Source organism: Martes martes (assembly GCF_963455335.1).
Source record: "Martes martes genome assembly, chromosome: X".
Taxonomy (NCBI): Eukaryota; Metazoa; Chordata; class Mammalia; order Carnivora; family Mustelidae; genus Martes; species Martes martes.
In genome coordinates, this window is record NC_137897.1 from 34,622,371 (window position 1) to 34,649,110 (window position 26,740).

The window sequence follows — 26,740 nt, forward strand, 5'->3', positions numbered from 1 at the left end:
CCCGTATTGGGCTCCCTGCTCAGCAAAGAACCTGCTTCTCCCTCTCCCTCTGTCTGCTGTTCTGCCTACTTGTGCTCTCTATCTATCTCTCCATCAAATAAATAAATAAAATCTTTTTTTTTTTAAAAATGAATTCAAACATTATCTTAGGTTACCAAATACCCTTTTCTTATTTTTCAAAGAGTTTTTTTTTTAATCCCCCTAAACTTTAAAAAATAACTTTCAGATAATAAGATATTCTATAATGGGATCTCTGAAATAGAAACATGGCTTCTTATTTCTGTTCACCAGCTCTTTTGGTAAAACCAGCTGTGCCCTACTGATCTGATCTGTACTGCTACTTATGCTTTTTTCTCACAGACAGGATTACTGTGAATAATATGTAATATTTTATTTCAAAGATGATTTTACATAATTTTCTTTTATTGAATTTCCTATTTCTAGTTTGTTTCAATCAAGAAATTACTTCAGATGGTGTTTTTTTTCCCTTAAAAGTAGGAAGTCAGTCTTTTTCTTTAACTCTATTACAGGGTTGGCTCGTGGATCTTCTCAATAAGTTCGGCACTTTAAATGGGTTCCAGATTTTGCATGATCGTTTTATTAATGGATCAGCATTAAATGTTCAAATAATCGCAGCCCTTATAAAGTAAGTTATGTTTTCAAATGAATCTTCAGTGTGTTCTAGGAATTGCTACTTAATTCCTTGGTAAAAATTTTCTTTTTTCAAGTACGGTTTCCTCTTTAACTGATAACTTGGATTTTTTAAAAAGTAATGTAAGTAAGTCTGAGTTTAGTCCTAGTTGATTGTAAGAAAGTGAGTATTACAAGAGTTTTTTTTTCTTTCTTCTTTCAGACCATTTGGGCAATGCTATGAGTTTCTCACTCTTCATACAGTGAAAAAGTACTTTCTTCCAGTAATAGAAATGGTTCCACAGTTTTTAGAAAACTTAACTGATGAAGAGCTGAAAAAAGAAGCAAAGAATGAAGCCAAAAATGATGCCCTTTCAATGATTATTAAATCTTTGAAGAATTTGGCTTCAAGGGTTCCAGGACAAGAAGAAACTGTAAAAAATTTAGAAATATTTAGGTTAAAAATGATACTTAGGTAAGATGTTTTCCTCTTGAAATAAACTGTGAATATTTAGAATCCTATTTAACACTGAGTTTCTCTTCTAGATTACTGCAAATTTCGTCTTTCAATGGAAAGATGAATGCACTGAATGAGGTTAATAAGGTGATATCCAGTGTGTCTTACTACACTCATCGACATGGTAACCCTGAGGAGGAGGAGTGGCTCACAGCTGAACGAATGGCAGTAAGTCCTTTGGTTCTTCTTTCATGAATAAAAATCTGCCTAATCAAAAATTAGAATGGCTTTACTTAACGTAGTAATAGTAACATTTTAAAGAAAACCTTGAGACTGGGAGGTGTTGGGATTTATGAGTCTTAATCCTCAGAACTTTTTGTAATAACATAGCTTATTTGGTAGTGATATAGGTAGCTTCGCACATCTTTGATAAACTTACTGCTGAATGTAGGTATTCCAAAGTAATTATAAGCTTGTTGGGAGGGTTTGGTTGAAGTGGAGTAGATAAAGGTGATCTTGGGGATAGATTGGATAGTATCTGGTACCTGATGAATGAAGTGGCCTATTATTCATTTCACTGATGCCACTTACGGATCTTAAAACAGGAAATACAATTACTGGAATAAGGTGTACATGAATTAATGTTTTATTATTTTAAGAACCTCACTTAAGCACTTCTGTTCATACTATTCTAATGTTGAATGTTTAGGAAACTTTACCATAGATCCTGCCTTTTTTTTTTTTTTTTTGAAGATGTCATTTATTTTAGAGTTACACAAGTGGGGGTAGGGGCAGAAGGAGAAAGAGCGAGGGAGAGAGAGAATATCTCCAGCAGACTCCCCAATGAGTGTAGAGCCTGGCATGGGGATCAGTCCCACAATCCATAAGAACATGACCTGAGCCAAGACCCAGCTGAACCACCCATGCGCCCCTTACCAGAGATACTTCTCTATTTTGTAGTTTTAAAATATATAAGTATGCCACTTAAAAAATATTGGAGGACTAACTTAGTGCATAGTGTCTGATGGTACTGAACAGACATCTGTAACTGAACTGACCTTGCTCTCATGGCAGCCTCTGTTTAATAGGGGAAACAACGATTAGGATGTGATAAAGAGTATGTGGAAGATGCATAGATATTGGCCCTGTGTTAGGGGTTAGGTGTTGAACATCCGATTTTGTATATGTGATTTGTGTGTCTAGTTTGTTGGGAGGCTGAACACTGCTTCTCAGAGTATGGTCTGTGGTCGACTTCTGGTCCTTGAACCATTACCAGTGCTAGAGGAGTACAGAAAATGGCATCAAGTGTTTAGAAACTTCTGTAGCAATTGACATTGCCACATACTTCCTGTGTTTTACAAACGTACCTGTAACAGATTAGAAATAAAAATGGACCTTTACCACCTGAGAAGTGTGCTTATCCAGCACATTTGGGGGCTTAATACTTTATTATTCTCATTAAGTTGAATACTGTAAAATTACACAATATGGGCTGTTACCTTTTTGTATCATGAGTCAGTTTTCTTCTATTGGTATAGAAAATAAATGCCAGTCAGCAACATAGCGTAGTGTTACAGAAACACAGGCTCGGGAAGCATGTAGCCTTATTTTCAATTCTACTTCTAACACTTCTGAGCCTGTTTACTCTTCCATAATAGGATAATATTTCCCTCATTGGGATTGTTTGAAAGATTAAAGTGCTACTGGATAAGCAATAGTAGCATAATTGGTTAATAAATAAAGCAAAAAATTAAAAGGGCGTGTTTTCACCAAAATCACAACCAGTGTAAGGAAACCAAAAATCTTGAAATGGATCTTGTTGCCCACTCTGCCTAAACCATGGTGCTTGCTGTACTTAAATAACACTTTTCTGTGTAAGTGCTGGAGTAGAATCTTTTTTTTTTAAGATTCTATTTATTTGACAGAGAGACAGTGAGAGAGGAACTCAAGCAAGGAGAGTGGGGGAGGGAGAAGCGGGAACCCAATGTGGGGCTCAATCCCAGGACCTAGGGATCATAACCTGAGCCAAAGGCAGATGCTTAATGACTGAGCTGCCCAGGCACCCCTGGAGTAGAATCTTTTTAATAATTGCACTATTTCTGTATGTGCAAAATTAAGTTCTGTGAAATTATTGGTTTTTTTCATAGTTTGAATTAAAACAGCACATAAACCTATTACATTAGTCTATTTGTTTTTTTTAAATTCCTACTGTTTATAGTGTGAATGATATTTCATACATATTTTTTAAAAAGCTCCTGTGTTTCAGTTTCTTCTTTAAAAGAAGTTTTTGAATTATGTTTAGGAATGGATACAGCAGAACAATATCTTATCCATAGTATTGCGAGATAGTCTGCATCAACCACAGTATGTAGAAAAGCTAGAGAAGATTCTTCGTTTTGTCATTAAAGAAAAAGCTCTGACTTTACAAGATCTTGATAATATCTGGGCAGCACAGGTAAGAAGTTTCAGATGGTGACTCTTTGCTTTTTTACAAGAAAGATACTAAAAACTAAATATAGTAGTTGTGAAACAGGATGAAAGCTTATATTGTTCGACTTCTGGTACATTTAAATGCTCATGATTTATGGAAATCTTATCAAGAATCTTTTTAAAATAGCCAGTAATACATATTTTTAAAGATTTGTGAAAGAAAAAAGATCTATGTAGTTATTTTAGAGAGAGCATGGGGAGGGACAGCAAGAGGAAAAGAGAGTCTTCAGCAGACTCCATGCTGAGTGCAGAGCCCGACACAGGGCTCAACCTCACAACCTGAGCCGAAACCAGCAGTCGGATGCTTAACTGACTGTGCCATCTAGGCACCCCAAAACAGCTAATAATATTTTAAATATATTCATCAGTTGTGTATGTTTGGTACAGGTTAGCAATTTATAGATGTCTTTTTTGTTGTTGCTTTTTAGTATTCATTACAAATTTTTGACCGAAGTATTTTATTCACACAGTGTTTTATTAGTTTCTTCATAAACTTAATTCGAAAAAAAAACTTCAGTTCCAGTAGAGTTAAATCACTAGATTTATTTATGTAGACTTGTAATAATCCAAAGGATTTATAGCTTTTCTGAAAGAAAAGTAAAATTTTTGGTTTCAGAGCTAGAAGCTAGGTGATTCCTTTGATAACCTCAATGATAGGTTTCTGCTGGGATCACTTGGAAGTATTATTGAGTTTTAGATTACAAAGCTCCGTGTTTTGAGTCTGTAGAAACCAAGCAAACATTCAGTTTTCCTTTTGAGTGCTTAAGGTTCCAGTTTTGGAACAGTACCATTGGTGTGCCTTATTGTTCTCCTACTTGCAATGTTAAAATTGGCCCGTTTAAATTCAGTAAATTCGGATAAAGGCTCACATGAATTCCCAAGTACACATTAACCATGTATATCAAGGAATTAATTTGTCAGGTTTTAAAGGCCAGTTCTAAAGCATTTTTTAAATGTATGAATTTTGTTATGTTCTACCCTTAGATGAAGCTGGTGGGAATAGTTTAATTAATAGCTGTCAGCAGTCAATATACACAACTTTATCTGCTGTTCAAATTCTAATATGCTATGTTTTCTTTGGTTTTTCAATAGGCAGGGAAGCATGAAGCCATTGTGAAGAATGTACATGATCTGCTGGCAAAGTTAGCATGGGATTTTTCTCCTGAACAACTTGATCATCTTTTTGATTGCTTCAAGGTAATAGCATAGTAAAGTAGTGCCACTTCGTTTTAATAAAATTACCAAAGTTACCTTATTAGATCTATGAGTTGCTCTTAGTCAATAAATACTTCAGTGGAAATTATTGAACAATTCCTGGTGTGAAGGAATTGGGTCTTTTTTATTTATTTGACAGACACAGCCAGAGAGGGAACACAAGCAGGCGGCAGTGAAAGAGAGAGAAGCAGGCTCCCTGCTGATCAGGGAGCCCGATACGGGGCTCAGTCACAGAACCCTGGGATCATGACCCAAACTGAAGGCAGCCACCTAATGACGGAGCATCCAGGCTCCTTCCAATGAGAACTTAATGTTCATTTTTATAAAAGCCCTCATAAATACAGAATATTTTAAACTCAGGTTGTGAGTTTGGATTCCTTTCCCCTAGCAGTTTGAATTTGTATTAATAGGTTCAGGTGCTCTGTAGGACTTCAGGGAAGGACGATTGGTTGCAATAAAAAACAAAGTGTCAATAACGGGATTACCAATAGCTTGGTATCCTGGGGTGATGTGCATAGGCAAATGGAAGTGTAATTTATAAGGTAGCCCAAGAGTGCCCCTATAGCGATACCTGCATTGGTATCATTTTAAGGCCATATTGTGTTGTGGTCTCTCTACGGTTGCTAGTATTGGGTTTGTAAAAACCGTATGATTGGTGAATATGTGGATTAAGAACATAAGACTTTATGGCAATAGCAGTGTTCACAAGGGTTAAGGGGTGTTGTATTAACAACTGGCATTGGATGATAAAGGTATCTTGTTTAAAATAACAGTTATACTGACTTCTGGTGGGAACATAAGTTGCCAAAACCATCTTGGAAATAGACTGGTATTTCTTGAAAAGTATAGAATTCTCATGACTCATCAGTTTGACTTCTCAATATATCCTCTAGAGAAACTCATGCATATGTGTGCCAGGATAACACTTTAACATTTGCAGCAGAATTATTTGTAATAGCAAGCAAGAAAATGGCTATATAGAATGGATAAATTGTGAAATGTTCCTACAGTGAAATAGTTCACAACAGTGAGAAGGAGCAGATTTGAGCAATTCAACCACATGGCTGAGTCTAATAAAATTGAAGAAAGGAATAAAATCACAATTCATATACCTTGATTGCATTAACATAAACTTCAGATTAAGACCCCAGCTAGCTTCTGGAATGTTGCTTACCATGTTATTTTTTGACCTGGGTAATTGTTACACAGGTGTTTACATTATGTAGTGTAGTAATGGTATATATTTATACCTTTCTTGATGGGTATTTCCCAGTAGAAGAAAAAAATGTGAATTACTGGCTTATACCTCAGACCAGTTAAATCTGCATTGCTTGGTATGGGGCCTGGGAGTCTGTATTTTAAGCAACATTCTCAGATGAATCTCAAGTATATTAAAGTTGTAAATAATTGCCTTATGGAAAAATTCAGTTTGAAATCTATCAAAGGCAGCTTAGGAAATAATAGAATCCATTATCATGGGTACTCTAAAGTTAATTGCCATTCGGTTTTAATCTTGAGATGACTTCTAAATTGGCACAGTACATGATCAAGATGGCCATGATAGAAATAGAAAAGAAGAAGGAGGTCAATTGCTGTTAGAGCCCCCGAACCCTCCTCTTCTAAGGATACTTTAAATATAATAACAGTCTAAGTACAAACATGGACTGCATTCTTTTTTTTTCCCTTCCTTTGGCTAAGCAGGTGTTTACTAAGCACTTGTTATTTGGTAACAAGCACTGTTTTCTGAAATACTGAAACTTTCTCCTAAAGATGATTCAGAGGAAGCATGAAGTCCAGGTCACTTTGTAGTTCTTTATGGACTGGAACCAAATGATTTCAGACATGTTGATTAGTTTTTATACAGGTATTTGCATAGTCTAGTTTTAAGTAAGTCTTTGTTCTTCAAAGTAGTTATACCATTGTACAGTCCCATCAAGGTTTTCACATCCTTGCAGCAGTTGTTTTTGTCAGAATTTTGGATTTGTGACAACCTGCTTGGCGTGAAATGTCTCATTGTGGTATTGGTTCTTAGATCCTTGATCACTAATGAGGTTGAACACGTTTTTGTATGTTGCTTTTCTTTATTTTTTTGTGAAAACCCTAATGAAGTTTTGTTCCTAATTTTTCCCTATTGGCTTGTTTTTTTCTTAGTGGTTTGTAGGAGTTCTTGGCATTCTCAGTGGTAGTCCTTATCAGTTCAAGTGTTGCAAAGAATTTCCTCCAGTCTGTCTTTGGTCTTTTTCACTCTCCGTGTGGTGGCTTTGGTTGAATAGGTGTTCTTAACTGATTTTTTCCTTAGTCGATTTTGTGTGTAATTATTTTAGTATATATCCCTTAGAGATGAGTACATGAAGAAAAAAGTTGTATTATCATTATCGTACCTAAAAAAACCTAATAGTTCTGTAGTACTGTCAAATAGTGTTAAACTTCAGTTGTCTCAGATCATTATTTTTGACGTTTGTTTGAATCAGGATCCATACTTTGTAATTGGTTGTATCCGTCATTTAACTCTCTTTGCATCTACAGTTTCCCCCTTTTTCTTTTTCATTCTCCCTGCAATCTATTTGTTGAAGAAGCTGTAATTAATGATTGTTATGTTGTTTTATATCAATAGTATAAAATACAGGCTTGTGGAGTTTTTTTTCCCTTTTGCGAGAATACATCATAGGTGGTCATGTGCTCTTAATTCAGGAGGCATGTAATGCCTAGTTACTTTTCAGTTACCTTTCTTAAGATCTTTTTTTTTTTTTTAAGATTTTATTTATTTACTTGACAGAGATCACAAGTAGGCAGAGAGGCAGGCAGAGAGAGAGAGGAGGAAGCTGGCTCCCTGCTGAGCAGAGAGCCCGATGCGGGGCTCGATCCCAGGGCCCTGAGATCATGACCTGAGCCGAAGGCAGAGGCTTTAACCCACTGAGACACCCAGCAGCCCCACTTAAGATCTTCTTAATTGTAATATCTAATATTTCAGTTTTTTCCTGTATCCTTAAATGTTTTTATATTTTTCGTAATTTTGAGGGGTCTATGAGGAATTATAAGTATGCACTAAAGTTGTCTTCCAAGATAGCCCTTATTTATCAAATTGTAAATGTGTAATAAATCCCATTGAAAGGATCTCCTGTAATTAACATAGTCATCCTTCTTTTGTTTGCTATTAGGTTGATTTCACTTTATTTTCTAATAAACACTCATTAGCAGCTTTATACCTACATTTCTCATATTGTTTAGCAAAACATCCCTGGCCTTTACCCGTTGCATGCCACCATCAGACACAGCCCACCCCAGGTGCATTGTATAAACTGGACATTTGTAAAAATAGCATTTTCAGAGGTTTTTTTCCCCATTGTGGAGATTTTAAATGAGTGTTGTATCTTTTTCTAAATTGAAATGTAATAGCACCATATCATTTCTGCATATTAGAAATTATTTTTATTGGTTAAGAACAGACTTTGTTAGACTATCTTGTTTTCATATGATTAGTGCACAGTGTTCTCTCATCAGCTTTTTAAATTTATTATGAAAATCTTTGTATATATCAGGTTGTCATTGCCATCTTTTAATATAATTTTTCTTTTTCTTTTTTTTTTTTTTAAGATTTTATTGATTTGAGAGAGATCACAAGAGCAGGGTGGGGTAGGGGCAGAGGGACATTGGGGCTGGATGCCATGACCCTGGGATCATGACCTGAGTAGAAGTCAGATGCTTAACTGACTGAGCCACCTAGGCACCCCTTAGTATAATTTTAAAGTCACAAATAACAGACTGAATCTCAGGCAGTGGTTTTCAGCAAGTCAGTTCTGCACCTCTCACCGCCACTGTCAGAGATAATTTGGCAGGAAATGGACATAGTTTTTGTTGTCAGAGCTGGGAGGAAGAGTTGCTACTAGCTTCTACTGGGTAGGGGCTAGGGATGCCGCTAAACATCCTACTGTGCATGGGACAGCCCCAACAACAAAAATTTCTCCATCCTAAAATGTCAGTACCAAGGTTGAAAAACCCTGATGTTACGTATTTAACTATAAAATACAGAGGGTTTTTTGTTTTGTTTTGTTTTGGTTTTGGTCCTCATGTTTAATTCTGCCCTATCTTATCTCTCAGTTATCACTAGAATAATTCTGTGCTCAGGTGTGTTTTTCCCATGAATATCGTTAATTCCATGATGCCTGATTTAATCACTGATGGGTAAATTTGTTGTTTTCATGTCATTTTAATTTTTTTTCTAGGCCAGTTGGACAAATGCAAGTAAAAAGCAGCGTGAAAAGCTACTTGAGCTTATACGTCGCCTTGCAGAAGATGATAAAGATGGTGTGATGGCACACAAAGTGTTGAACCTACTGTGGAATCTGGCCCACAGTGATGATGTACCTGTAGACATCATGGACCTGGCTCTCAGTGCCCACATAAAAATACTAGATTATAGTTGCTCACAGGTAGGGTTAACCTTCATTCTTAGGATGGCTTAAATCTAGAATAGTTCTACATCTTTTGATGTTAGTTTTGAAATGATCTTCGAGAATTGACTCACTTCCTTCGTGTAAGTCTGCCTTCCTCATGTTAGGTCTCTATGTCAAAATTTTGTGTATCATCTGAAAAGCATTTTAGTCTCCTTGGGAGAAAGACAGTATTAAAAAAAAGAAAACCAGGTTATATAGTAATAATATTGTCAAATGCGTGGTGCTAAAATTACCAGTTTCAAATAGATCATAAGATACTAAAGCTGATGAGGGGCTTAAGAGGTAAGAGATTTGAGTTTTCTTTGCTCACAGGGAAATTAAGAAAAATTAATAGAATTTTCTAAATAGTAAAACATTTTGAGCCTTGCCTGTGAGCAAATCACACAACAGCTTCCCTGCATTCTAACTTGTATCATGTTAACTATTAACTTATGGTAAAATGAAAATTGTTGACTAAATAATTTTCCACTTGTTAAAACTGTTTGCTACACTGATGAACTGAAATTTAGGTGAGAGCTAATAAGCTCAAGTAGGTGTATGTGATTCAGATCCCATTCAGATTTTTTTTAAACTACATTTGCTTGTGACAGACAATTCATTAAATATTTAGTATATCAAATACTAATAAGAACCTTCAGTTTAAATTATTTCATTAAACAGAGACATACACACACACAAAAAGTAATCCAAACTTAAAACTTCTTAGGTGCAGAAACCTGCATTTCTGATTACTGTTGATTTAGGGGATGGAGTAAATAAGGTATGAGGAGTGATCATATTTGAAATAATTTTGAGTTTGTAATACTTCTGTGTCCATCTTTTTGTGTATATGTCCATATGTCCTTAGTTTTATTTTCAGTGAAACTCTTTTTAGCTTAGTTGCCATACCATTATTTTCTTGGTTAAATAGAAATTTTGGTATCCCTCACTATGCTAAAACAGTCCCATGTAGAATAACAGTTGGGGTTTTGTGTTATTGCTGAATTTTATTATATGATAAAATTCTTTAAAACATTGGATAGTGCTGTTTTACTTTTTGTCGTTTTTGGCAGTAAATGTGAAATAAAAATGTATTCACTGCTTTTTAACACTGCTAAGCTCTTTTCTGCCATTATTACATGCTTGTGATAATCTTATAAGAAGCCCTATTTTATCATTGGAGATGGAGTTTTCCTGTGTATGACCTATCTAAAACATTTTTTTTGTTTAAGGACCGTGACACACAGAAGATCCAGTGGATAGATCGCTTTATAGAAGAACTTCGTACAAATGACAAATGGGTAATTCCTGCACTGAAACAAATTAGAGAAATTTGTAGTTTGTTCGGTGAAGCCCCTCAAAATTTGAGGTAAGGCTTTTAACAGAAAGTTTGAATATTTCTGTTTTTACATTTTATGGGAAAAAAAATAGCATTGTAACTTGGTAAAAGCAGATTTTTCAAAAGAAAGTGGCAAGTTGATAGGCTAAGAGAAAGGTTAATTTAGAACAAAAGACATATCCACATCCTTGATTTTATTGATGAGAAAGTAAGCCACAATTAAGTGATAAATACCAGAATCAGCAATATTCTGTATTACTCATGAAAGATGGTATGATATGATTTAAAATATTTGATTGATTTTAGTTAAATTTCTGTTAGTGGTATGTATGTATATATTTATAAATAGTGGTCTTTAAATATAATCATCTTACATGCCAAATTCTGGTTACTAGGATAATTTGTCCTGGTATTTTCTAAGAGTTGGAATAGTTAATGTGGAAAGTTAAAAATAATGTTCAGAGAGAGAGAGCAAGAGAGCGCTAGGTGTAGTACCAAGAATATTTATAGTGCAGTCAGGATTCCTGGGTATGACCATTGTGTCTAAATAGTCGTATCTTGTAAAGATTTACTAATTGAAAGAAACATGTTTTTCTTATGTGTAAAATTAGATGGTTGACAAAGATCCTTTGCAGCTCTAGATTATTGTGATTATGCCTAAGACAGAAAAGGCCATACATATTTTGGTTTCAGTGGTTGAACTTTGTCTCAGTTTTTTCCAAAGGCTTGAAAAAATATGAAATTAGAAAAGCTATAGGGATAAACAGTGGAGAAAATCCAGACACATATCTTACTAATAGTAACATTTATTTGAGAGACATATTTTTATTTTTGGGCCACTGTACATAATGCCTTTTTGCCTTTCTCAAATGAATTAATTTGTCTCTTGTAGAAAGAGTAGTTTACTTACTCTTTCACAGTGCAGTGGCCTCATCTCCACTAGAATAGTAATGGCTCTGAGAGGTTAATTGCTTTCAGTGAAGGTAGCAGAACAGGTTGGAAAGGAACTAGATGTCTTTCTGGTGATACCTGTTGGCAAATACATGTACAAACCAAGTGTCCCAGAATGTACCTTGAAAGGCTAATAAATAAAATTTTACAGGAAGCATTTTCTTTGATCAAATTCTTCACTATTATGGCATAATGTTTGTGATGCTAGTCGTGTAAGAGAATTATGTTCCTGTTTTATAATTCTGGACGTAATCATGTTAACATACACAAGTGCTTTAGTATTTCTGTGGTATAGGAGTAGAGATTAGTCATTGAAGTAGATGCCCAAGTTGAGATTGGGGAATATTAATGTATAGTTTCCATGTAAATAAGAATAATGGAATAAATGTCTGATTTTTGAGGTATTATTTTCTTTTAAATTACTTGATATTGTTATTAAAGTAATGGCCAAGAGTATAATTCTATCATGAGGAAAACCATTTAAACATTTTAAGTAATAGCTAAGAATTTAGATTGTATAGGCTCTTTTGAATGCAACGGAGTTTAATTGCCTAATTATATTGTTAAGTTCTTCTCGTTTCAGTCAAACTCAGCGAAGTCCCCATGTATTTTACCGTCATGACTTAATCAATCAACTTCAGCACAATCATGCCCTAGTTACTTTGGTAGCAGAAAACCTTGCAACCTATATGGAAAGCATGAGGCTGTATGCTAGAGGTATGTATTATAAGCTCACATGAAATAAGGGAAATAACAGCAACTTCCCAGCATTTTTTTCATCAGTTACCTCACAATGGACACCACAAGTATTTGAAAGATGGACGATAATGGGTCTTATTAACTGCATCTTTGTGAGTTTATGTTCCATTTTTTACTCTGAATTTTTACCCACCGTAAATTCCAAGCCAGCATTTCACAGCTCTTTAGTGCTTGCCTTCCCCACTCTCCTAGTTAAATTGATTTCTTTTTCTTCTCTGGGAGTTCTGCCTGCCTATACTGTGTCGTTGCTTGTTACCTTCTTTGGAATGTACTTGATTTATTCTCAACCTTTGCTTCCTTACTACCATCGTCTTTTTTTTTTTTTTTTTTTTTCATGAAAACTTGTGTTGTCTAAGTCTGTTCTTGTTTATGTTATAGTCCCTTTATAATCCTAAATCCTTATTTCATAAGTCTTTGAGACTTTGTGTATTAGAAAATTCACATGAACAATGATGTGAAACTACAAGAATCCATATGTTTATGTTGGTTTTCAAAGTGTGAATTTGTTTAAACATGTTAGGGTAGAGTTTCCTGAGGTTTCAGCAGGCAGTTTTTAAGTTCCTACTGTATGTAGAGCTCTGTTTCAATACTCCTTTTTGCCCTCTGGCATTTGAGTTTATCTGTGCCTAGGGTAAGGATGGGTTTTCAGTGCAGATTTCATCTTGTAGGCCCAGCTTTGTTGCTATAGCCATAGAAAGAAAACTTTCTACTACCACTGCTAGAAATAGAATTGAACATAATGGTTCCTGAACATATACTACTCATTTTAACATTTTATAGTAGGTAAGAATGTGGAGGAGCCAATAGTTATAGATTTAAAATAGTATTTCTAACACTCATTATTTGAAGAGTAGATTAGGCTCCTGGCATTCTTGAATAAAATCCCGAGATGCTTATAAATCATAGGATTTGTTTAACACAGGGATAAATAGCTATCTTTATATATAGATATATCTCTGTATATATATATTCCCATCTAAAATTTACATAAACATAAAGGAAAAATTAAGCAGCTCTTCAGATATGCCTCCTAATTGTATTGACTCCTTGGTTCTTCCATTTACCACCTCTGGGCCAGCTGAGTCCTCCAGATTGTAGAGCTAGGTAAGCAGTCTAAGCATCAGGTGGCTGATAAGCACCAGGCAGTGGTCTTGTACTGTTTCAGGCCTGAGTTCCTTCTGAGCAGCATGACAAGACAATTGGAGCAATACAGGAACATAATCATGTAATTTATGTTCTGTACCAAATGCAACCAAAATCTAAGAGAAGTATAGGAGGTTTCTGTGTAATACACCAAGTCATTCCAGCATCGGGGCTCAGTTTAACATAATGCAGATTCTTTGTTATGGTCTCATCTCTTGCTGATACAAAGTCCTTACAAATGCCATTGCAGGCCTTCCCCCCAAAATGGGGCCATATAAATCATATGTGCTGCATTGCTGATTTTTATTTACTTCATTTGTATGTGATGTTTCAATTCTTTTCATTGCCAGAAATTGAGTACTATGCTGTTGGGGTGGTTGGGAGTTGATGGTGCATGTGCAGTTCAGCCTCACTAGGGTCAGAAGCTTTGTTTTAGTCCAATTCTACATGGATCATTCCCTCCTCTCAATTTTACTGTCAAAAGAAGTCTTCAGGTTTCCCTCCTTAACATCTGAGCCACCCAGGCAGCCCCAGTTTTCCCTCCTTAAATTTTCTGTAGCTCCAAAAAGTGAGAGGTACGACTCTCCATACAAGTAAGATTGTCTAGATTTGAAAATGACTACGAAGGTATTAGGTCAAGTTAACATATGCTGGGACAATGCCTGGCACATAGTAGTAAGCTCTTGGATTTTTGGTACTGATGGTTCCCTAAATTCGTTGACACACCTTCTTTTTCTCCCAACTTTGCTAACTTTTCCTCCTTTAATACAGTACTCTTCAGATTAATACCAAACGGTCAGTCCTCAGATCCTTAAATATGGGGAGAGGGGGTTGAGTACTTTTTAAGACTATTAAAATCCTTCTGTTATAATGAACTTTCCGGAGTATTAAGTCACTTCTGTGGTAACATCAGCCACCAGTTTCTGAACTTGAAATTCTAAAGTAAATTACAGCTTTTGTCTCTGTATAATAGAAATAGTTCATAGATCTCATTAGGTATGAGACATTTGCAGGATGACATCAAGCTTTCATAATTTTCCGATACTCTTAATTTCTGTTAACTATTCTATCAGTATTACATATTTGTCCTGCCCATATTTCATCTCCACCAGCATCTTTAGTTTTGTAATAAAACGTTTTTACAGTAGTGTGGTCAGCTGATTTACCTCCTCTTTTAATATTACTTAGATAAAGTAATGAATTTATTAAAATTCTCTCTAATATTTATTCATATGTTCATACTAGTAGTGCTTTCAGGTACTAGTGCATACAGGGATCCTTTAAAAGTTTCTTCATGCATACAACAAAGTAGAAGACCACTTTTAATTTTCACTCACATTTGCCTTATTGGTAGGGTAGTCATTGTATTATTGACTTGAACACTTATTGATAGCTTTATTTACCATTTTTCCTGGTTTCTGAATAGAGTTGTAGGACTCATTTTCATTATATATCATATGTTTGCATTCTGTTCTCTAAGGACTACCACTTCCAGTGACCTCTTCCCAATCTCTTAGATCCAATACTGGACATTTTTAGGAACATTTTTTCACATAAAAGATTTCTTCCTGAGCATCATTAACCAACAGTGCTGTCTGTGTTAGGATCAAATCCTGGTCTGACTTTCTCAGCTTTGAGTCATTCCTACATATCAGTCATGAAAAACAGTTAAATCTGTGTGGGCTCTTTGTGATTTAAAAAAAATTTGAGTATTCATTTTATAAATAGCTTACAGTTCTCTAGAGTAATGGTTATTTTCTAAGGCCTGGTGTAAGGAAAGTACATAAGATGGTACTCCAACATCTTATTTTAGAAAGTTAGAAAGGGCTTAAGGAATTTTGTTAAGGGGTGCCTGGATGGCTTAGTTGGATGAGTATCCGAATCCTGATTTCGACTCAGATCATTATCTCAGGGTCATGAGATAAAGCCCCAAATCAGGCTCTGCACTCAGCAGGGAGTCTGCTTGCCATTCTCTTATCTTTGCCACACACACCCCCTCCTCGCCCTGCCAAAGGTGTGCTTATTCTCTCTCTCTCTCTCTCTCTCTCTCTCTCTCGGATCTTTAAAAAAAAAAAGAATCTTGTTGACATGTCAAAACTAAACAGGAGTTGGCTCTCACTGGCCAAAATTAGGTCAAAATAAATAAAAATAACTAAACCCATTGAATAAAATACAGACCCCTTAGTCCATGCTGAAAGAAAGGGAAGTGTACCAACTAATACATGCAGAACATGTGATGATAATTTAAAAAAAAAAATGGGATGAGGGGTTTAATTTTTTGAATGGTGGGAGTAAGATGCTCAGTTGACCTTATTTATTTTTTTTAAGACTTTTTTTTTTTTAAAAATTATTTGTTTTAGAGAGAGGGTCCAAGGGGGTGGTGGGAGAGAGCAAGAATCTCAAGCAGACTGTCCTGAATCTCAGAACCCTGAGATCATGACCTGAACCGAATTCAAGTTGGACACTTGTCCAACTGGGCCACCCAAGTGCCCCTCAGTGGACCTTTTCCTTAACAAAACCATTTCACTGAAATTTTAAATAATCATTGAAAGTACCTGGGAATTATTCTACAGGATACAGGAAATAGGGAAACAATTATTCAAGAAAATCTCTTGAGAAGAGCAGCAGGAGTTTGTAGCAGTGGAGCCACAACTTTTACTCCCTTCCCACAGCTGCCAGTCTAGGTCTGTGGTTACACTATATGGCATTTCTTATCTTGCCCAGTTAAGTTTTGCAGAAGTTCTCTTCTAAGGCAGTCATGGCAAAACAGAGACTCCGTTATCCTGAAGTATCTACTCATAGGGCTGAAGCTTTACTTCAGGCATGGTAGGCTGAGAATACTGAAGCTCCTATTACTTCCTTTGCAGCTAGCTATGTCATAAGATGGAAATTCTGTGCCTAGAGGGACAAACTGAGAAAATCAGGGGCTATTACTGTTTCCCACACACTAATACCACTCATAGAGGCAGAGGTATCACGCTGGGAGAAGCTGCTTGCTATGTTGTTACCGGGTCCTGTGCAGTGGCATAGAAGTTCTGCCCAGAGGGAGAGACAGGCTGTGAGGACAAAGAGCCCAGCAGTTAGGCTTGAAGGGGTTGACCTTATTTGGACCAGAGCATACCATTCCTAAGAGTATTATTAAAAGCAGTGGAAGTTTTGGTGAAGAGCAATTAAGAGGAAGCTTGTAGTTCTCTGCACTCATATTAACCCACGAAACAACCGAGCAACCAAAAGTTGAAGAGAGAGATCTGGATAAAGAGAGCCAAGATGAGCCCTCCTAGGAACACAGTCAACCCTAGGGGTCACAAATGTTCTGTACATGCATTAGATTGCTCCCACTCAGAAGCAATCAGAGCAAGACATGGACAAGTTGAAAACATTCTTCAGTCCACACACCAATCCATCAACAAAGGTTGTAAGCTTCACTGGCTCAAGGACTTAAATTTAGCTTCTGACCAAACACTGGATGAATTACAAGCAACATGACCCAAGGGCAACTATTAAGAAGCCAGGCTTAAAAGTAAAATATAAAATATATTCTTTATAGTCAACAAGACTGTGTTTCATAGCTAAGACTACCCTTGTGAGTGTTGAGGAAGAAAAAAACATCTCCGGTACTACTACTCCTTGACTGAATGTGGGACAAAAACTACTTGAACTGTGATGGTAGCCTCCAAGCCACACTCATACCCAGTGGTAACAGGTAATCTAACTAGTCAAGGGGACTTAATTAACAGCCTTTGACCAGTAAGGGGCTAATGCTGAACCAGTAACAATCTGCAGGTAGCAAGGCTGAAAGGTAAAAACAAGGAAGAAAAATACTGTGGGTGAAATAGACTTGACTGAGTTAGTTCAGCCTAGTCCATAAACAACCCAACAAATACCACCAACCCAGGGAGTGAGTGGGTGGTATCAGTATTCAGGTTGCTACAATACATTTAAATACTGAGATTTCAAACCCCCCCCCCCGCAAAAAGTGTCATCCATACGTACACAGACCACAGAAACTGCCTCTGAAAGGGCCCAGATTGTAGACTTTGTAGACAAAAACTTGAAAGCAGTTACTACAAATACACTCAAGGTCCTGTTGGAAATTTTGTCTGAAGAACTAAAAGGTAGTATTGTGACAGTTGTAGTTGATAATGGCAATAACAAGATAGAGTTTTTTCTAAAAAAGAGAATCAAATGGAAATTCTCAAGTTGAAAAATGCAGTACCTAAAATGAAAAATTTGCCACGGGGGCTGAACAGTAGATTTGAGCTGGTGGAAGAATCACTCTGTGAAGATTGATCAGTAGAAATTATGTAACCTGAAGAACAATGAAGAAGGGATGAAGAAAAACAAAGAGAATCTTAGGGAAATATAGGACACCATTAAGATTACCAACTTACATGTAATAGGAGTACTGGAAGGATATGTGGGGGAGAGAAGGGAGCAGAAAAAGACATAATCACTGAAGACTTCTAGATTTCATTGAGAGACATTAACCTATACAAGAAGCTTAAAGAACTCCAAGTAAGTTAAAGTTAGACCTAGATGCAGGCACATCGTAGTTGTAAGAAAATTTGAAGGATGTAAAAAAAACAAAAAACAAAAAACTTCACAAGGAAACAAGAGTAAAATTAACAATTGTGTCTTAGAACTTCAGAGACCAGAAGGCATTAAGATAATGTATGCAAAGTGCTGGGGCAGTGGAGGGACCTAACAGCTAAGAATCTTATATTCAGCAGAACTATTTTTTAAAAATCAAGGCAAAATAAAGACCTTCCCAGATAAATACTGAGAATTTATTGCAAGCAGATTTGCCATGCAAGACATACTGAAGAACATAATTAGGCTGACAGTAAGTGACATGAGATAGTAATTCAAAACTTCAGGGGAGGAATAAAAGAACTACAGGCATACCTTGTTTTATTACTCTCTGAAGATAATTGCATATTTTACAAATTGAAAGTTTGTGACAAGTCTGCATCAAGCAGTTCTATCAGTGCTATTTTTCCAGTAACATTTGCTCACTTCACATCTCTGTCACATCTTGGTAATTCTCACAGTATTTCAAATTCTTTCGTTGTACTTGTTAAGGTGATCTATGATTGGTGATTATGACTTGACGAATGCTCGGATGATCAGCATTTTTTTTGAAAGATCTTATTTATTTGAGAGAGAGAGAGAGATCGCAAGCTAGGGGGAGGGGGATAGAGGAAGAATCAGACTCCCCACTGAGCGGGGAACCTGATAAGGGACTCAATCCAAGGGCCTTAGGATCATGACCTGAGCTGAAGGCAGAGGCTTAACTGCCAGCCAGGTGCCCTGATTAGCATTCTTTAGCAATAAAGTATTTTTAAATTAAGGTATTACATTGTTTTTTAAGACATAATACTATTTCCTGCTTAGTAGAATATGATACAATGTAAATCTAAGTTTCATGTGCACTATAAAGCCAAAGACTTCATTTGACTCACTTTATTGCAATACTTGTTTTGTTTTGGGGTCCTGGACCCAAACTTGCAGTATCTCCAAGGTATCCCTATGGAAGTTTTGAACACTATAAACCCATAGTGCATACCTAACAGGTTTCTATGGAATACTCCAACCAGCAACAGCAGAGTGTACATTCTTAAGTGTAAATAGAATATTCTGCAGGACAGACCATATTCTAGGTCATCAGCAGACCTCATTAACCTAAAATACTGAAATCCTATAAGGTAGTGGTTTTATCCATAATTGAATTAAATTATAAATCAAAAGGGAAATTTGGGGATTTCACAAGTATATGTTAGGTATATGCTTCTGGCTACCCAATGGGTCAAAGAAGAAATGACAACTGTGAAATGAGAGTAAACTGAGATGAGTAAAAACAAAATACCAAAACTTACGGAGAGTTGCTAAGTCAGTGCTCAGGGAAATTTATACCTCCAAATGTTTATTGTAAAGAAGAAAGCAGATCAGTAACCTTCAGAAACTAGAAAAGAGCAAACTAAATGCAAAGTAGGGAGGAAGGAAATAATGAATGTTGGAAGTGTAATCAAGTAAGTTAAGGGAGGAAAAAGAGTATCAATGAAACTGAAAGGTTTTTTTGTTTACTTTCTTTTCTTTTTTTTTTTTAAGATCGGCAAAATTGACAAACCTTTAGCTAGGCTAAGAAAATGACTCAATTATGAAAATCAGAAGTGAGAGGGCACCACTACTGATCTTACGAAAAAGTACGAGAATACCAAATTACGGAAATTGGAGAAGCAATAAAAAAGTTGTATAGACTTATATCAAGTAAAAAGATTGAATTAGTAACCAAGAAACTTACTACAGAGAAGTTCCAGGACCAAATGGTTTCATTAGTGAATTTTGCTAAACATTTAAAGAATTATCACCAGTCTTTCAGAAATTGTTTCAAAAAAAATTAAGGAATGCTCCTATGAAGTTGTTAACTACCCTGATAGCAAAATAATACGACATCAGAAGAAAACTGTAGATCAATATTCCTTATGAGTATAGATTCAGAATCATCAAAAATAAACCAAATTGGTGGGGCGCCTGGGTGGCTCAGTGGGTTAAAGCCTCTGCCTTCGGCTCAGGTCATGATCCCAGGGTCTTGGGATCGAGCCCCATGTCGGGCTCTCTGCTCAGCAGGGAGCCTGCTTCCTCCTCTCTCTCTCTGCCTGCTTCTCTGCCTGCTTGTGATTTCTGACTGTCAAATAAATAAATAAAATCTTAAAAAAATAAAAATAAAAATAAAAAAATAAACCAAATTGGGCAACATAAAAAGTATTGTGGGGTACCTGGCTGGCTCAGTCAAAAGAGCATGCAACTCTTGATCTTGGGGTTGTGAGTTCAACCCCCACATTGGGCGTGGAGATTACTTAAAATCTTAGAAAAAAGGATTATGTATTGTTACTAATTGGAATGTATCTCTGGAACACAAAGTTGATTTGACACCTCAAAGTCCATTGTGATGCACCATATTAATCCAGTAAAGGAACAAAACTATGTGATCTTCTCAGTAGGTGAAAGGTATTTGACAAAATCTAACACCTTTCATTTTAAAATCATTCAACAAACTAGGAATAGAATGTAATTTTATCAACCTGATAAAGGGCATCTCAAAGATCTCACAGCTAAGAACCTCGTACTTAATGGTGAAAGTGGCTGCTTTCCCCTTTGAAACAGGTATAAGACAAGGATGTCCATCCTAGTCACTTCTAATTTAATCTTCTGTTGTAGGTGCTAGCCTGAGCAACTAGGCAAGAAAAATCCTCATTGGAAAAGAAGCAAAACTATTACCACAGAAAACAACATCTGTATATAGAAGTCCCTAAAATCTATTAAACCTAATAAATGAGTTGAGCTAGATTGCAGGAATTAAGATTACAATGTCAGTTGTATTTCTGTATGCTCAGCAATGTGCAACCTTAAAAATTTTATAATTTTATTTACAGTAGCTTTATAAAGAATAAAATGCTTAGGAATGAATTGAACAAAAGGAGTATCAAACATAAACTTCTTTCTGCTTTTTTAAAGATCTTATTTTTTTGAGTACTCGCTATACCCAGTGCGGGCCTCAAACACAAAACCCTGAGATCAAGAGTCTCAGGCCCCACTGACTAAGCCAGCCAGGCACCACCAAAACTTGTACATTTTAAACTACAGGACAATATTGTTGAGAGAAGTTAAAGATCTAAATAAAGGGAAAGACATTCCATATCCACTGAATGGAACACTTAATATTGTTAAGGTCATAGTACTCTGCAAGTTGATCTACAGATTCAACACAATCCCTATAAAAATCCAAACTTCTTTCTCTTTATGGAAATTGACAAGCAGATCCTAAGAATTATGGAAATGCAAGGGACCCTAGGACCCTAATAGCCAAAACAGTCTTGATGGTAAAAACCAAAATTGGCTGGCCTGTAATACTTCCTGATTTCAAAACTTAATGCAAAATAACCATAATCAAGACAGTATGGTACTTACGTAAGAATAGATGTGTGTATCAGTGAAATATTGATAATCTAGAAATAAATTGTAAAATTTGTGCTTGACTTTTTTAAAGATTTTATTTATGACAGAGAGCAAGAGAGGGAATACAACAAGCACAGGGGAGCTGAAAAGGGAGAAGCAAGGGAGCCCGGTATGGCACTCCATCCCAGGACGCTGGGATCATTACCTGATCTGAAGGCAGATGCTTAACGACTGAGCCACCCAGGCACCCCTAAATTTTTTTAAGGTTTTATTTATTTATTTGACAGAGAAATCACAAGCAGGCAGAGGGGGAGGGGGAAACAGGCTCCCTGCTGAGTAGAGAGCCCAGTGTGGGGCCCCAGGACCCTGAGATCATGACCTGAGCCGAAGGTAGAGGCTTAACCCACTGAGCCACCCAGGCGCCCTTAAATTTATGCTTGATTTCTTAAAAGGGTGTCAGGAATGTTCAGTGGAAAGAAGTCTTTTTGGTAAGTGTTGCTGAAAAATTTGTGTATGTACATCTGAAAGAATAGTTTGATCCCCTGCCTCTTACCATCCACTAAAACATATCATAGACCTAAAAGTATGAAACTGTTAGAAAAAAAATAGAAATAAATTTTTGTGGTTTTGGTTTAGGGGAAAATAACATTCTAAGAAGGGGAAAAAGTAATATTTTGGACTTACCTACTTGCAAATGGTACAACCAAGAAAGTAAAATGACAAAAGAACAGGACAAAATAACTGTAAATCATATCTGATACAAAGGACTTAAATCCAGAATATATAAGAACTCTTTCAACTCAAAAGACAGCCCAGTTAGGAAATGGACAGAGGATCTGTATAAACATTTATCCTGAGATAACAAATGGCTAAGGCACACAAGAAGACACTCAGTATCATTAGTTATTAAGTTAATGGAAATCAAAAGTACATTGAGATCCTATTTCACACCTAAGGATGACCCAAAAAATTGACAAAAATGTTTACATGGCCTTGCCTATACTAAAAACCATTGAATTGTACATTTTAAATGTGTGAATTTTAGGGTATTTGAATCTCAAATAGGGTATTTAGGGTATTTGAGTCTCAAGATAGATGCTTTTTCAAATGTGAACTTTTTCCCCATAATGGGTTACAAAATAGACTCTAAACAACTTGCATTCTATAATGACAGGAACCAGTTTGTTAGCCTTAGCCATAGACACTTGAATTTAATTTACTCTCATCTCAGATTTCTTACTAATTGAGGGTTTGTTTTTTTTCTTAAGATTTTATTTATTTGACACAGAGCGAAAGGGAGGGAGAGAGCACAAGCAGGGGTAGTGGCAGGCAGAGGGAGAAGCAGACTCCCCATTGAGCAAGGAGCCCATTGCAGGCTCATGACCCTGGGATCACTGTAAGCAGAAGGCAGACAGTCAACCGACTGAGCCATCCAGGTGTCCCTGAAGAATTGTTTTTGGCAGCACATTTAACAGATCGCTTTTTTTTTTTTTTTGGTTAAGTAGAAGAAAAGTTTTTGTTTTTGTTTTTTGAAGATTTTATTTATTTATTTGACAGAGAGAGCTCACAAGTAGGCAGAGAGGCTGAGCAGAGAGCCCGATGCGGGACTCGATCCCAAGACCCTGAGATCATGACCTGAGCCGAAGGCAGCGGCTTAACACACTGAGCCACCCAGGCGCCCCGAAAAGTTTGTTTTTGTAGGGAAAATAAGAGATAGGTAGAAACGGTGAATAAACTTTAGGTTGCCTTTTAATAAAGAATTAATGACTTTTTGACTGACTTAATTTCCTTTGGTTAAAGTCAGCAGTGTTGCAGATATCCATGTGTATAATGCATGATTTTTCTTAATTTGCAGATCATGAAGACTATGACCCCCAAACTGTGAGGCTGGGAAGTAGATACAGTCATGTTCAAGAAGTCCAAGAACGGCTTAACTTCCTTAGGTTTGTTTTAAATCATCAGTGTTGTTCTCTTTACGACAGATAAAGAATGCTTAGTTAATGTGCTGTATAGTTAGGTCCTGTTTGCCTGCCACCTTTTATATTCCCACATGGAAATGATTACCTAAAATTCGAAGGACATTTCCCTAACTGTTTATGATTAAATACTTTTAAATTATTGGTTGAGTTTTTTCTTCTTTGCAGTATTTGAAGAGAGCACATTTTAAGATTTTGGAGAGACTTCTGTCCTCCTTCATACTTGTTTTCGCTAAAAATAAGTTTATTTTTGAAGAATAAATTCCCATATTTTGATAAAACCAGCTGGAGAACTATACTCACCTTAATGGTATTCTAGTCAATAAGGAAATGGAGAGAAGGGGCTGCTGGCTCAACACTTAAAGAGTGGTTTTTGTCCACTGCTGCCTTGTTTATCCTTGCAGTGTCTGACAAAGGTGGTCCTGAATGTGTCAATAACATTGTTCTGCTGGTGATGAGGCAAAGAGGCTTATCCCCTTGAGCCATAGCTAAATGTAGTCCAAGGCTAAATTTGAATTTCCTCAGTGATAATTAGCCTTTAATGATTATACACTTAAAGATTTGAAATTGTTTAAGAATTTTTGATGAGCGGTTTCATGTAAATTTAGAAACCACATACTGCAGAAATGCTTATTCAGTTCGTAAGTGTGCTAAGAGAAATGCTCAGATTGTCAGTGCTTTGGGAAATCTGTTCCATTTATTATTTTGACATATTGGGGGATTTTTTTCTCCTGAGCTAAGTTAATTATGGACTTGTTTATTATTACTAAACTATGTGTTTATCTACTGGAAAACATTTATGTAAATAGTTACATGATTTTAACTTTGGGAAAAACTCTCACCACCAGATTTTAAGAAATTCGGCATTTGTTGAAAATGAAATTTTTTTTCTGTGTGTGTTTTGATTTTCAAGCACCCAAATAGAAGGACTTGCCTGTCTAGATAAAAAAATCACTGCCATAGTGAGCCACTGTTATTGATTGGTATGTGTTGTATCCCTTAGGTTACATAGAACAGAAAAATGGTTACGATTCCTACTATCTTTAAGTTTGGAGTCGCAGGACCTATTTTACTCCATGGCCTGTTAAACCTGTTTACATGACCTGTAGCAACACACTCAAGGGGAAAACACCTGACTTACTGCATTACTTGTCCTGTATTAAATGGTTTACATTTAATCCTCATAGCCATGCAGAAGGCAGGTATTCTCCCCCATTTGATTAAAAAGCAAGTGGAGGGAGCGCCTGGGTGGCTCGGGGTTAAAGCCTCTGTCTTCGGCTCAGGTCATGATCTCAGGGTCCTGGGATTGAGCCCCGCATAGGGCTCTCTGCTCCCTGCTCCGCGGGGAGCCTGCTTCCCTCTCACTCTCTGCCTGCCTCTCTGCCTACTTGTTTATTTCTTTGACAGAGATCACAAGTAGGCAGAGAGGCAGGCAGAGAGTGAGAGGGAAGCAGGCTCCCCGCTGAGCAAGGAGCCTGATGCGGGGCTCGATCCCAGGACATTGAGATCATGACCTGAGCTGAAGGCAGAGGCTTTAACCCACTGAGCCACCCAGGCTCCCCATCTCTCTGCCTACTTGTGATCTCTGTCTGTCAAATAAATAAATAAACTCTTAAAAAAAAAAAAAAAGTGGAGATCAGCATGGTTTAAACCAGCTTCTTTGAAATTTGGCAGCCAATATGGACACCAGTTGTACCGCTCAACTAGATCTATCTGACTCAAGGTCTATGCTTTTTATAGTAGACAGTGATTTTTGCAAATCTGTTTTGGAGCCTTAAGGCTTCTAAGGAGCTTCCTCTGAGATTTCTAAAGAAGCAGTGGAGATTTGATTTCTCATTTCTTCTTTCTTTCCTCCTCCTCCCAACACTGGGACAGCCCCACTTGTATTTTATACATTGGACTTCCAAATGGAATTTTTGCTTGAAGAAAGTTTTTTGCCATTTTATTAAAAAACAACAACAAGACTTTGAAAAACAAATGTATGTCACCACAGAGGACATTTCATATTGTATCTCTAAATGAGAGGTAGCAGGGTTAGGTGGGACTAGGTGCTAGAAAGCCTCCCATAGCTCCACAGTTCTATTAAAATATCAAAAACCCTAGGATTGAGATCCCAAAATGCTTGGAAGTAATGAGGGAACCCATTGACATGAAATACATGCACCTTACTCCATAACTGGGCGTGGAGCCATCGTTATGTTAGCTAGAAGTTCTGTGCTAATTCCGAATAAAGTGAGGTGTTCTCTTTTCCTGTCATTCGCAGATAGGTAGGTGGAGGAATGCTAAAAGAAATACAGAGTTAACAGAAGAGATAGCTGTAATGAAATTCACCTTCATTGTCTTAATAACCAACATTCACAAAACTAAAAAGAGCATCACTGAATAATTGATAAGCATCCTGCTAAATATGAACAGAAAAAGTTTAAGTCATATAGCAGTTACTCTGTTTAATGTGTCCAGGTACTGAGTGATGTGTATTTGACCATCAGAAAGCATTAAACTTAAGGAATTTTGACTTAAATTAGTTAATGAAATGTTTATGTGTGAAAGTCACTTGGAAACTACCTCATTTTCCAATGATGCCGTAGAAGCAGAATGGTAAAACTCAACCCATTAAACAGTAGTTTTGCAGTGGCTGGTTTCAAAGACCAAACTGTTTAAGTTCAGTAAACAAATCTTTTATTCAGTTTAGGCCCAGTTCCTGTCACATTGTAGGCATCCAATATATGCTTGTTAAATGAATGAATTAGTACCTAGTTGATTTTTCTTATTATTATTACTATTTTTAATTTTTACTACAACATAAAAATTAAGTTTGGTAAGATATTAATAAGCACTGACATCTTTTTAACTGTAGTTAAAATACAGTTGTGATAGATGGATTACTATTACATATATTGATAGATTACCTTTCACCATAAAAATTAGGTAGATCTAATTGCTCATTTTTTGTTTTTCCAAGATTTTTATTGAAGGATGGCCAACTGTGGCTATGTGCTCCTCAGGCAAAACAAATATGGAAATGCTTAGCAGAGAATGCAGTTTACCTTTGTGATCGTGAAGCCTGCTTTAAGTGGTATTCCAAGTTGATGGGGGATGAACCAGACTTGGATCCCGATATAAATAAAGACTTCTTTGAAAGTAATGTGCTTCAGCTTGATCCATCCCTATTAACTGAGAATGGAATGAAATGTTTTGAGCGATTCTTCAAAGCTGTGAATTGTCGAGAAGGAAAACTAGTAGCCAAAAGGAGAGCATATATGATGGATGATTTGGAGTTAATAGGATTAGACTATCTTTGGAGGGTAAGTGAAAAGTAGGAACTTGATAAACATTCTTTCCGATGAAATTTTTCAAATAGCAAAAGGGTTACAATTTTGCATCTAAATTA

The 26,740-nt window shown here is 36.4% G+C and overlaps 1 protein-coding gene across 1 annotated transcript in view; it reads left to right on the forward strand.

Annotated features, from left to right (window-relative positions):
* USP9X (ubiquitin specific peptidase 9 X-linked) overlaps positions 1-26,740 on the forward strand; it is a 135,656-nt gene that overhangs the window by 51,724 nt on the left and 57,192 nt on the right. The window contains exons 7-16 of the mRNA XM_080794822.1: positions 531-646; positions 854-1,105; positions 1,177-1,315; positions 3,390-3,542; positions 4,670-4,774; positions 9,016-9,222; positions 10,458-10,594; positions 12,099-12,232; positions 23,229-23,316; positions 26,312-26,654. Coding sequence (XP_080650948.1) covers positions 531-646; positions 854-1,105; positions 1,177-1,315; positions 3,390-3,542; positions 4,670-4,774; positions 9,016-9,222; positions 10,458-10,594; positions 12,099-12,232; positions 23,229-23,316; positions 26,312-26,654 — 1,674 coding nt within the window. The remainder of the gene's footprint in view (positions 1-530; positions 647-853; positions 1,106-1,176; positions 1,316-3,389; positions 3,543-4,669; positions 4,775-9,015; positions 9,223-10,457; positions 10,595-12,098; positions 12,233-23,228; positions 23,317-26,311; positions 26,655-26,740) is intronic.